This window comes from Talpa europaea (assembly GCF_964194135.1).
Source record: "Talpa europaea genome assembly, contig: HAP1_SCAFFOLD_91, whole genome shotgun sequence".
Lineage (NCBI taxonomy): Eukaryota > Metazoa > Chordata > Mammalia > Eulipotyphla > Talpidae > Talpa > Talpa europaea.
In genome coordinates, this window is record NW_028168027.1 from 144,155 (window position 1) to 156,848 (window position 12,694).

The 12,694-nt window shown below is 53.2% G+C and overlaps 1 protein-coding gene across 1 annotated transcript in view; it reads right to left on the reverse strand.

Annotated features, from left to right (window-relative positions):
• The window catches only part of LOC311187974 (ubiquitin carboxyl-terminal hydrolase 17-like protein 6), a gene marked incomplete at both ends in the record, with an annotated part of 44,046 nt that extends 33,749 nt beyond the window's left edge, over nucleotides 1–10,297 (reverse strand). The window contains one exon of the mRNA XM_084259752.1: nucleotides 9,057–10,297. Coding sequence (XP_084115878.1) covers nucleotides 9,057–10,297 — 1,241 coding nt within the window. The remainder of the gene's footprint in view (nucleotides 1–9,056) is intronic.
• Nucleotides 10,298–12,694: the final 2,397 nt, after the last annotated feature.

Sequence of the window (12,694 nt, forward strand, 5' to 3'; positions counted from 1 at the left end):
CAGGAGACTGTGATGGTTGTAATGGACCAGGGGCGCCTCAGTAACTAATGTCCTTCCTGTGACACCGTGAATCCCTCCATGAAGGCTGTGTGTCTACAGAAGACAAGAGAAGTTTCTTTTGTCTAATTCATTGCATGGGCTCCCTGGGAGTAAGTTGCTCATTACTGTCATTTACTGTCACTGGTTCTCACGGCATGCGGCTGTGCAGGTGCCCTCAGCAGAGGGGCGGGAGGCCAGCACAGCACAGTAGGGGGCCGCGGGGCTACCAGGTGAGGCCAGTCAGTCCCATGTCACAGGTCAGGGGGACGGCTGGGAATTGCTTAGCACAAGAGACGTGTAGGCCAGAGAACGCAAGAGTAACCGCTCCTTCGTTTTTGCTAATTTGAATTTAGAGTTTTGATATATTTACCCTTTTGGAAACTTCCTAAAAGACAATTTAAATTCTCATCATATTTGTTCCTAATCATGCAGTTTACCTTTTTGTATTTAACTTTTTTAATAATAACTGGAATTACTGTGTAGGGAGAATTTTTCCCTTAATTCTGGCTGCACATTCAAGACAAAGAATAGAATAAAATTCTAGCTCCTTTGGAAATGTTTTCAAGAACTAGATAGCCCAAATCCAATCAAGAGACTTCTTTAATCTCTCAGCAGGGAGCCAGGATGGAGTGTGACACCTGGCGGTGGAGGCCCCAGAGAGAGACCGGGTGTCGTCATCCCCCAGCAGTGTCTGGCGTGAGCCTGTCCCAGGGCTGCCTGCCAGTGCAGGGGCCTCAGGGGCCCTGGTGTGTGCCGCTGACCTTCTCCTTTGGGAACACCTGAGTCCTGCAAAGTTGAGGGCAACTGCATGTACTGCTGCCAGGGTCTGTGAGCAGTTTCTTTTCTGAAGAATGCTGGCGACTGCTTTACGGTGATCAGATATTTTAATGAGTAGTAGACTAATGGCTTGCATTTATACGTGTTTACTTAGATAAGAAGAGCCTCATACCTCCAGTCATTGGATCTTTCAACACTCGTAGCAGGTTATTAAACCATTTCATAAATGAGGAAACAGGTTCATCTAGGGAAATGACGTGTAAGCACAGTTGTGGTTTAAAAGAGGCAAATATGGTTACTGTTTGCCTTGTGATGGAAAGTAGAGGGACTTGAAATTAAATCAGGAGAGTTATGAATTTTCAAGTATAAATTTTATAACCACATATCTGGAAGCCATAATTACTAGTTTATTTCAGAAGATGAAAAATTCCAGATTATATTGGGACACACCTCATAGGACACGCCTTCCCAATGATGTGATACTCGTTCAGACTGTGTGTCAGGGATGGCTCTGGAAGGCACGTGCAGGCTCGGCCCTGGGAATGAACTGATGTGGGCCCCAGACTCAGTTTGAGTTTTTTCTACACCTACTCCTCCATCCCCTTCCTCAGTGCTGTCATCCTCACCCTCCTACTCTGGATACTGGTAGGGACTGCTCTGTCTAATCCAGAATGTCCACATTTCAGGAATCAGTGACATTGGAAGATGTAGCTGTCGACTTCACCCGGGAAGAGTGGGCCCTGTTGGACCCATGGCAGAGGCAGCTCTTCAGAGATGTGATGCTGGAAAATGTCAGTCATCTGGTCTCCATGGGTACGCGTCAGCACTTGTATATGGATGCAGGCATCCAGGCAGCATCTAAAACAGCTTCCCAGGATACCACCCCGTCTCTGCCGATTATTTTAGACTTCATAATGACATGAGGGAAAGTCGTTTGATTTACTTACATCTAGTTTGTCACCCTGCTAGAATATTCACCCCAATTTAATGTCTTTCTTGTTAATGTCTGACACTCAGCAGAAATCAATGTTTTTTAATACATAAATTGATGAAATATTTTCTAGATAATTACTCTGCTGTAGTCACTATGCTGAGCCTTGACTAGAAAAAAATAATCCAACTTTGGTGATCCTTTGGAAGCTTATGTTCATTAGCTGTTCATCTTCTGTTTTCAAATAATACTCAATTCACTGAACACACTCAGTTTCTCCGCTTTTGAAGAGCAGGAGGCTACATTCTGTCTTGCCCTTGGGCACAGACATCGGCATCCAGAGGTCATCACTGCTTTGGATACAGCTGGGATTCTTCCTGCTCTGCTGCGGGACCGTCTCTGTCTTCTCTGTCCAAGCTGTTGCTGTCTGGGCTCTGAATCAGTGTTCTCTTTATTTTTTCTAAGCAGTCTGTCCTGGCCTTGATGATCATGCGTGTTTATCATCATGGAACTCAAAACCTACCAATATTTACTTATTTCCCCCATGAACAGGGTATCAGCATTCCAAATCAGATCTAATTTTCCAGTTGGAGCAAGAAGAGCTGTGGAGTGAAGGAACAGGGTTTCTCCAAGGCCAGAGCCCAGGTAAGCAGCAGGAACCTACACCTCCGCAGGAGCCAGGCCAGTGCCTGACAACTGAGTATCCTTAGAAATACCAACTGAAGATGTGACGGGGTGAGGGATACACTCTAAAGTGTATGTGAGGTACACTGGGGGGAACTTCTTCAGATGTCATTAGTCCTTGCCTGTATTAGTCACATTTCTCTGGCTTTAGGGAAAAGGGTATTCATGTATGTATTGAAGTTAAACTTTCACATAATAACTCTTATCCTGGTCCCTCCCTCACCCCCCCTTGAAGGTTTTCCCTATCATTACCAACCCGATAGCTCATCCCCATTTTAATTTTTCATATTTCAATGCTGAAAATCTTTGTCAGTGCCCTTAATGTGTTTCTACTTTCTAGAAAATTTCTTCATTTCTATTATTTGCCTTTTTGAAGTGTGAGTTTTTAGACTTATTAATGTCTTGGTACTTTTCAATGTTTTCATTCTCCTAAGGCCATTCTAAATTTTAATTTTAGGCAGGGAAAGTGCCCCTACAAAACCAACAACAATAGCCACACGTCATATCAGCAGGAAGGATGCATCTACCATCAAGGCAATGGTAAGTTTCATGGGGAGTGACACTAATCATTCAAATTAGAGACATGGCAGTAGTATGTTAATAAATGAATCTATTATCCATATGCACATTAAGTTGAGATATAACAATCAGCAAAAAGCTTTGGATAGTTTGAGTTTAGTGAAAAAATTAATGAGCTCAAAATTATAACCCGAGATCTTAAAAAAACATGGACAACTACATACTGTCCCTATGCCTAGTCTCTGCCTAGTCTCTGCCTAGTCTCTGCCTAGTCTTTGAAACACATTGACACCTTCAAAATCAGTCTACAAGCTGCAGTTAGGATGCTGCAAAAACGTGTGCAGAAGGGAAATGCAACTCGTTAGGAATGAACACTGGAAAGATTGTAATTGAAGGGCATCACTAAATGATTTTATATATATATATATATATATAAAAAATAATGAATGTATGGATGTATATGGAAAACCATTAATAGCCTTTCCTCTCCTTCCCAAAAGCAGATTCCCTCTGAATATAACAGTATGGGAGATTCCCCTTATTGCGCCACATTGAACGAACATTTATCGGCTCCCACAGAAAAGAAACCCTGTATCAGCAAGCAGTGTCAGAAATCCCTTGGTGGCCAGCCATGCCTTCATCAGCACAAGCACATTCACAGTCAAGGTAAAGCCTGTGAATGCCATCTGTGCGGGAAAGCCTTCAGTAACTGCTCCAGTCTGAGACGGCACGAGATGACTCACACTGGAGAGAAACCTTACGAATGCCGCATCTGTGGGAACGCCTTCATTCAAAGCTCTGACCTTAGAAAGCACAATCTGACTCACACTGGAGAGAAACCGTATGAATGTCACCTGTGTGGGAAAGCCTTCAGTCAGTCCTCTAACCTCAGGCAGCATGCAAGAACGCACACTGGAGAACAACCGTATGGATGTCAACTGTGTGGGAAAGCCTTCAGTAAGTGTTCTGCCCTTCGACGACACGAGAGAACTCACACTGGAGAGAAACCATATGAATGTCATCAGTGTGGGAAATCCTTCAGTCAGTGTTCTGCCCTTAGACGACACGAGGGAATCCACCATGGAGAGAACATGAGTGCTTTTAGTGAATATTCTGACCTGAGATGACATACAATGATGATTCATTATATTTAGGAGACGTCAACTATAGCTTTAATGTTGAAACACACCAGAAGACTCATACATTGAAGGGATACTGGAACTGATGTGGAAGATCCTCTAGTCTTTCGTACTTGACATATGCACATGTGTGTGGCCGTGAATATACACGTATGACATCAAAACCTTCAGTCATTGGCCTGACCTTCGATGACCTGAGTGAACTCCTACTGTACATAGAAAGAATGAGGTTGTCTTCAGCAGCAGTTGTACGTTTGAAACATACTAAAGGATTGACACAGGTCAGACCGCCTGGGAGTGTCATCCATGTGAACAAATATTCAGCCAAGCACCAGTCATGTAGGCACAACAAAGCTCAGTGAACGAGTCACTGCAAACCCAGGATGTGAGCGATGAATGTGCTTGAGGATTACCAAGCAATTCACACAGAAGTGATTCAATTAAAATCCAACAGAACCCTTATTCCCAGAGCCATTCTGTGACACATAGGAGGAATCAGATTGTACAGAGCACTCAGTGTCACGAAAGAAGGTTCTCAAACCAAGGAGACGGTAGTCCAAAAACCAAAGTGGAGAAAACTTCAGCTAGATTTCATATCAGATAACGAAATCTAGGAGAAAAATACGCTAAGAATCTTTTAATATGCAAGTTAGCAAATAATTAAGAATCTACATAATTTCCCAGGGAAAGGGTGACATCGCCAAGATAGTCAAGTGGTCTGGGAATACTGAACTGATTCTGGGAGTATGCACGATTTTGTAAGAAATTAAAGTTTGCAATAGATTTGTAAAGATGTGAGTAAACCGTGTTGCTAAAAAAGTCTGGTGAGCTGAAGTTCTGCTTGTCCTTATGCAGCTGTAGGCACCTGTTTAGGTCTGGGCTCCGCGGCACGTGGGCTGAAGTTTTAGCCCAACTCAGAGTCTCTCCCAGCAGCTCCTTCCACACACCTCATCCCCACGCATCCTCTCTCCTCACTGACATAGCGTGCTCCGTCCGCGGCCTGCTGGTAGACACAAGATCCTTCACCCCATGCCTGGTTGCTCCAGTGTACCGTGGCCCTGGCTTGGCGAGGTCATGGGGCGGGTGCAGTACCAATGACACTGATGTCCACCACTGTGTCAGCGCCAGCCCAGTCTCTGTGGGGACTGTTACAGACCAGAGGCACGGGTAGCTCAGCACTTCCAGGCCACAGAACACTCCTTGAATTTCTCCATGAAGCCTCTGAGTTGGGCTAAGTGGGGGTGGGAGTTCATCGTCCCGTAACCACATCCAGTACCTTGACTGGGTGAGTCCTGAGCTCCGCACCCAGTCAGCTCCCCGCCAGTGCTTTCTCCTTCCACAGCAGCTCTGCCGAGAGCACTCAGGCAAGATGCACCCCCTAAGCTATCCCACACCACAGAAGCCCGCAACTACTGCAGAATGAAAGTTCTCATGAAGGAATTGCACATGTATCCCCTTTGAACAAAGCTGAAAACTGCACTCAAGCCTCAAGGGGAAATGCTTCCAAGAGAGAACTCAGCTGGCGGGTGCTCTCCCAACTGCCACCGTCCCCACTCACACCCTGAGGCGCTGTGAGTGAACACAATCTTGCCTCCCAGTGATACCTCACTGTTTTCAAATTGCCCCCCCCCCAAGCGATTCTATGCAGCGAGGGTGGAAACAGTCATGTGAGGAGGAGGAACTAAAATTCAACATTCTGGTATCTTGGCTGGAGAGGCAGAGACAAGAGAAGTGTGAAGAAGGGCATCAGGGAACAAATAAGTCCAGAGCCTGGAGACACACCTCATGGGTTCTCATTTCCACCGTCACAGTCCAGGAGATGTTACTCAGTCTTATTGTGACTCAGTTTATTCAACTCTAAGGTGGAAATGAGCTGAGGGCCTCATCTTGGCGTGGCTAGGAGGCCACTGTGGTGGACCAGAGGCCCTAGATGGCTGTGGGCAAGGGGCACTTCTGTCAAGAGCAGGTAGATCCCCCTGCTGTGTTCCTGCCCCCAGGGGAACACAGCAAGAAGCGAACCTCTCAGTTTAATTGGCAACAGCTGATAATGATCAGGCGCTGACAGTTAGCACCAGGCTTTCCTGGCCAGGAATCCCCTGGATGTGCCTGTGGCTTCAGTCGCCTTCTGGGCTTTCTGACTTTGAAACAAGATTTTAAAGCCAAATTGCCTCTGCTTCCCATCAACAATTGTGTTCAGGTCTGTTAACCTTTGGGGGATTCATTTATGTAGCGTTCTATTTCTTCCTTCCCCCCTGCACCCTGCCTCCCGTGGGCCCTGGTCCCTCCCCTCCCCCGTACCTGGGGGCCCTCCGGGTGCCCATTCGTGCCAAGGAGCTTTTTAGAAGAGCCTGATCAAGGCACCCTCCGTGGAAATACCCGGTCGTGTCCATTTGTTTTTGTTTGTTTTTGTGTGTTTGTGTTTGTTTGTTTTTGTCAGTTTTTGTGTGTTTTTAGTGTTTGTTTTTGTTTGATTCGTTTGTTTTTGTTAGAGTTTTTTGTTTTTGTTTCTGTTTGTGTGTTTGTGTTTGTTTTTGTTAATGTTTGTTAGTTTCTGTTTTTTTTTGTTTTTGGTTTTGTTTGTTTTTGTTAATTTTTGTTAGTGTCTGTTTTTGTTTTTGTTTTTGTTTGTGTTTGTTTTTGTTAGGGTTTATTTTTGTTTCTTTATTTTTGTTTTTGCTTGTTTTTGTGAGTGTTTGTTTTTGATTGTTTTTGTTTGTTTCTGTTTGTTTTTGTTAGTTTCTGTTGTTTTTGTTTTTGTATGTTTTTGTTAATTTTTGTTAGTGTTTGTTTTTGGTTTGTTTGTTTTTGTTTTTGTTTTTGTGAGTCTTTTTTTGTGTTTGTTTTAGTTTGTTTCTGTTTCTGTTTGTTTTTGTTAGTGTTTGTTTTTGTTTATTTTTGTTTTTGCTTGTTTGTTTTCGCTTGTTTGTTTTTCTTCATTTGTTTTTGTTTGTTTCTGTTTGTTTGTTTTGTGGGACCCCGCCCCCGCCACAGGCCAGGGAACTAACCTGCACTGCAGAGGCTGCCGGCTGCGCCAGGAGGAGGCCCCATCAGATTCCCTATTGAAAGACAGCGTAAGCTACTGTGCTTTAATTCTGAAACTTTTCTGTCCTATACAAATGAGCAAAGTAAATAAGTATGTGTGGGAGAGACGGTGTCTCACTCCAGAATTATAAGGCCCAGCGTGGAAGGGAGCAGCAGCCCACACCCGGGCCCTGAGTGCAGGCTTTGGCTATGACCCGAACAATGATCTGATCACTTTCCTCGCTTTTCTAATAATTGTTGTTCCCCAGAATGGAGCACCCATGGCTGTGTTCATCAATTTCTGCATAATGAAAGCAGCAAAACCCAAACGGGACCACTAGGGAGGAAGGTGCAGACATTTGAGTCACGAAGCACACCCCATCTTCAGCTCCTGATCCTCATGACACAACTCAGAACTTTTACCATGACAAATATCTCAAAAATTATATGTCTTAGTACCGGGCAAAAGCATTTGCAAGAAATTAAACACATTCTGATTAAAAAAACAATGGGCACACATGTCACGTATGGTACATTTGATCTTTATTCATCTTTTGGGAAGGATAAGGTAACTTTCCCAAATCACTCAAAATCATTTTCCCTCTTGCCAGATGTCACTAGGTTAATTTTATCGCAGGATTCAATCCCTCCATCTAGTCCTAGATAGCCCTCCCACCACCCACATTCCCTTCTTCGGAGAAAACTAGGGGCTACAGGCAATGCCTGCTATCAGAGAACTTAGAATTATGCCAAGAACGCCACTCCCGGGAAACACAGCAGGCAGATGCCCCACCCCCAAGGGTGTCCCCATCGGAGGTGCTGAGGGTGTGTGATCCCAGGGGAGCAGTGCCCCTGTAGGAGGGGCCACAGGTACCACTGTCATGCCCCGGGGCCTTGCTTCAGGGACCCCTGGTGCTTCTCACCCTCCCCCCACCACCCACTCTGCTCTGGCATCTCTAAGCAGACTAAATCCTATCAGGAACTGAACTCCCATGGCGCCATCCAGAAACCACTATGGATCTCTTTCTCAACAGATCCTCTCAGAAGGTTCAAAAGGTAGAAATGCTTTCTGCTGTACCGTATCGTTTTGGTCACACACTGTTAATTGAAAGCAACGTACATGCTCCATTAAACAGTGTTGTGAGTTCACAGAGAACAGGCGCAGGAGAAGGCACCCCATGGTGACTCCATGCACTGGCTCCAGAGGATCAGGTCCTTACATGATGGAGTGTGCTACCTCCTGCCCGGGGGCACGCCCAACTTGCTAGGTCCAGGTGTCGTTCACGGGTGCCGGGAGGCTCTCCTGCTCCCGCCTTGCACTCCATGCCGCGGGAGAGCGACTAGTTGGATGCAGAACAGGTTTCCATTGGGGACAACTGAGAGGCTTTGCAGCAAAACTCATCCTAAGACAAGGCTGAGTGTGCTGTGTGGGCCACCTGCGCCCAGGCCAAGGCTCTGCCCTTTCTTCCCCCGCCACAGTTGGAGGATCAGGTGCGCCCAAAACTAGGGAACCCCGTGCCAGGAGTGGGCTTCTATTGGGCCACTGCACCTGGCCCATACGGAGCTGGGGAGCTCTTGGGAATCCCATTGCTGCTGGGCAGGGGAAGGACCATTCCGGGGTCCTGTCCAAGGTGCTGAGGGTGCGGAGCACTGGGTCTGGGTGGCTTTGCCGGGGTGGGCCTCCCCTGGGACACGCAGGATGCTGGGTGTTCAGATGCTCTTGACACCACGGCCTGGACGAACGGAGATGGAATCGGTGTCTATAAGGCAAGCAGGACCCTTTGGGCCTTCCTCTTCTTCCCCTGGTGGCTCTGCTTCTCCATCCCATGCCAGGGGCTCCTCCCACAGGTGCTGGCCCTTTTGCAGCATGTGCCCAGGTTGAAGGCTGAGGCTGGCCAGTGTCCCACTGGGCAGGACCCGCTCTTGTCCCCACAGGCTGTCTGGGCCAGTGGATCATGACCGCGTCGGCGGGCAGGGCACGGTCCACCTCCCTGAGCTTGAGGGCAGGCTTGGGTCGCTCATGCTCCTGATGCTTTCTCCACTGGTCCAAGGTGACCGGCCGGGTCTGGGTCTCTCGCGCAGGCTCCTGGGGCTCGGGGACCGCAGGAGGCCTGTCTCCCACAGGCTCCCAATGGGCCTCAGGGAGCAGGTCCCCACCTGTGGTGGTCAGCGTTGGGGGTGGCCCACCAGGGGAGTCCTGCTCGCTGGCCCTGTCCAGTTCCTTCTTCTGGATGTAAAAGAGCACGTAGGCCTGTTGGCTCAGGGCAGAGGAGACACTGCATGAGGTGACCTGAGAGTCGTCCATGCGATACCACCGGTCCTTCCCAGGCCTCACGTAGCAGAAGTAGTGTCCCTGGTGACACCCCAGGCCTGCGTGCACCAGCACCGCATAGAGTTCGTACTCCAGGGCCCCCGCCTTCTGCTCGGACAGCAAGGCCTGCAGGTCCAGGCGCTGTGGGTAGCGCACGGGCTTGGCCACCTTGCCGCCTGTGGGGCCGCCGAAGCGCTTGAGCATGAGGATGAGGACCTGGGGAGGGGCGTGCAGAGCCAGCGTCTTGGTGGCGGGCCCCCTGTCGCCACAGGCAGCGCAGTGGTACGCGTCAGGCCCTTCCAGGCTCTCCGGCTTCACCAAGTCCTGCAGAGCCTGCTCCACGCTGTCGGCGGCCTGGATGTCCAGGGCAATGTCCAGGTAGGGCTCCAGCGTGGTGGAGACTCCGCAGCAGCACACGCACTGGATCTGGGACCTCCAGTAGCCCCCGAAGAGCCGCCGCACCAGGGTGCTGTCCTGGGGCTGTGGGTGCGCGGCCGCCAGCTCGCTCACACACCCGCCCTGCATGGCGTCCACGGTGGCCATCAGGAACTCGTGGGCATCTTCCTGGCGCCAGGCATGGAAGCCGGCGAGCAGCTCCTTCACGGGCGACACCACCTCCCCGGGGTGCAGGAGGGCGCGGGAGACGTGCGCCCGCATGGCACAGAGCGTGCAGGACAGCCGCGGGGGGCAGGAGGGCGCGCGCGGCCGGGACAGCAGGTAGCCGGCCAGCGGGGGCGTGTAGGTCAGGCACTGCAGGGCCGCGTTGGCGTAGCAGGTGTTCCCCAGGTTGCGCAGCCCGGCCCCCACCTGGCCGGGCCCCAGCCGGCGCCCGAGGCGGCCCTGGCAGCCGGTCGTCTCCACAGGCCCCGGGGCCATGCCGCGCGCGCCTGGCCGGAGGGACGAGCGTCTGTCTCGGGGGGGGAGGCAGGTCAGCGCTCCCGGGTCTCCGCACCTGGTCCAGAGGCTGCGAGCGCGTCCAGTCCTGAGGCCGAAGCTCCGAGTCGGGGCGAGGTCCGGAGTCTACCCTGCCGGGGTCAGGAAGAGCCGCTGGACGATGCGCGCGTCAGGACCGCTGGCTCCGAATGACCTGCAGGCGCGGCCCGGGCCCCTTTTATAGCCCGTGGCCCCGCCCCGGGCCGAGGCCCCGCCCCCGCCCCCCAGGGTCACCGGCCTGCTGGGCAGCGCTGGGCGTGGCCCTTCCATCTCCCCCGGGAGTCAGGCGCCCTGTGACCCCTCCCCGCCTCCCGTCTGCCGGTCCCCGACCTGGCACAGGTGGGGCCTGACGAGGCACTTCGGGCCCCAGCTGCCCACGGCTGGACAGGGACAGCCATCAGGCCCCCTCCGACCCCCTCAGCGTCCTGGGCTTGGGACCCGAATAGGGCTGGGGACAACAAACAGCGGCTCGGACCCTCCACTGGCGCCACCCCACCTGCCCCGGCAAGTCAGAGCAGCATCAGCACGAGCTGGCAGGGACAGGAGAGAGTCAGAGAAGCCCGGAGGTGGCTCAGGACACCTGGTGGGGCTGGGGTGACTCCTCTGGCCGGGGCTCAAAGTGCAGGAGCAGACTCTCGGGGAGCTCGCAGGAGGCCCCGCTGCACTCAGGAGCAGCCCGCGGGATGGACACAGGCGGCTACATCATTCATTCCCAAGGATTCGGGATTAAAAAATATCTTCAAGGGAAGGGGCACAGCTCAAGACAGACGTGACGAGATTTCTCTGATGGGGTCCCAGGAGGTCCGGACGCCGAGCCGAGGGCCTGGCCTGGGCCTGCGAGGTGGGAAGATGCAGAACGGGTGTTGGGGAGACAGAGCCCCTCGGGGCCCGCCATCCTCACAGTGGGGCGGGCGCTGGCCAGGACAGACAGGATCCACTCAGTGTCCACCGTGGGCCCCGGGAGGCCCCTGCAGCCGGAGGTGCTGGGTGTGGCCACATGGCCCCGGGGGACGCCTGGAGACACAACCCCCGCCCCAGGGGTGAGGGGCAGTGATTGAGGGAGGGAGGCCTAGGGCTCCCTGGAGAGGCCCCAGGGCATGACCTCTGGCACCTGCTTCCGGGACTGGCCACCGGGAACTTGCCCTCAGAACCGGGATGTGGCTGGGGGGATGTGGGGGGGCTGGACTGCCGCCGTTCCGTGGAAGGCTCGGGTTAGGGTGGAGCTGTGGCCCGGGCTGTCCCCCGTGGGTGCTCGCAGGAAGGAAGTTGGTGGGCAGGCAGCCCTTGGGTCCGCACCCCTGGCAGTGGGTCACTTTGAACTCTCGAGGCTTCAGAACATGAATGACCCGATCTCCGTGAAATCTGGCCGAGGCCCCGCGTCCTCTCAGGCTTCCCTTGGGGGGAAGCAGTGTCGGCTCAGCCCGGCCCCACTGCGGCCCCCGCCCCTAGAGCCGCGAGCCCTCAGGAATCCGGAGCGTGTCCCCCTCACCCCGGGGCTCCGGGGGGGGGGGCCCTGGGGCGCCCGTCCCAGCAGGCGCCTCATGACCGTCGGGGGGTGAAGGCAGAGGTCAGCCAGGCCCCACGGCGCTTTCTCGGGGCGGCCTGGACCCCGAGGACCACGGAAGTCGTGGGCGTCCACGGAGGGTGTCACCCGGCATAGGACTCCCCGGGAGATGAGGGCCCAGAGGGGCCACGCCCATCGCTGCCCAGCAGGACGGTGACCCGGTGGGGGGCGATGCAGGGCTCGGGGCCGGCGGGGCCAGGGGCGATAAAGGAGGCTCGAGCTGGGCATGCAGGTATTTGGAGAGTTGGGTCGCTGGGGATGGGGCAGCGTTGGGTGGCCCAGGTGTGTCCCCTGACTTTCCTCTTCCATCGCCCACTGTGCTGCGGGGGTGGTGGGCAAGGGAGGCGGCTGGTCGCTATTACAGTACCTGAGCATGACGAGCCGACGAAAAGGGGTGCCCTGGGGAAGGGGGGCGCTGTGTCCTCACTAGCCCGGCCCGGAGCTCGGAGAGGGCCTGGCTGGCGCCGGGCTGTCCTGCTGCAGCCGCGAGATGGCTGCGCCCTGCTGGCGTCCGGCCCCTTCCCCGCCCAAGGCTCCTCAGCCCCGACGTCCTGAGCCACGGGGACCCCGTGACAGCGGGGGAGACAGACCCCGAGGATTCCTGGGCGTGCGCTGGGGCTCACCCATGACCTGGCAGCCCCCCGGCCTCCAGAGAGCTGGAGCCGCGGCCGCGGGAGCCGCCCTGTCCTTCCCCTGCCCAGCCTGGGGCGGCCAGCACCGGGCAGCCTCCTGCTGGGGGCTGGACTCTAATAAGACGGTGTCTCACCAGCTCCTCT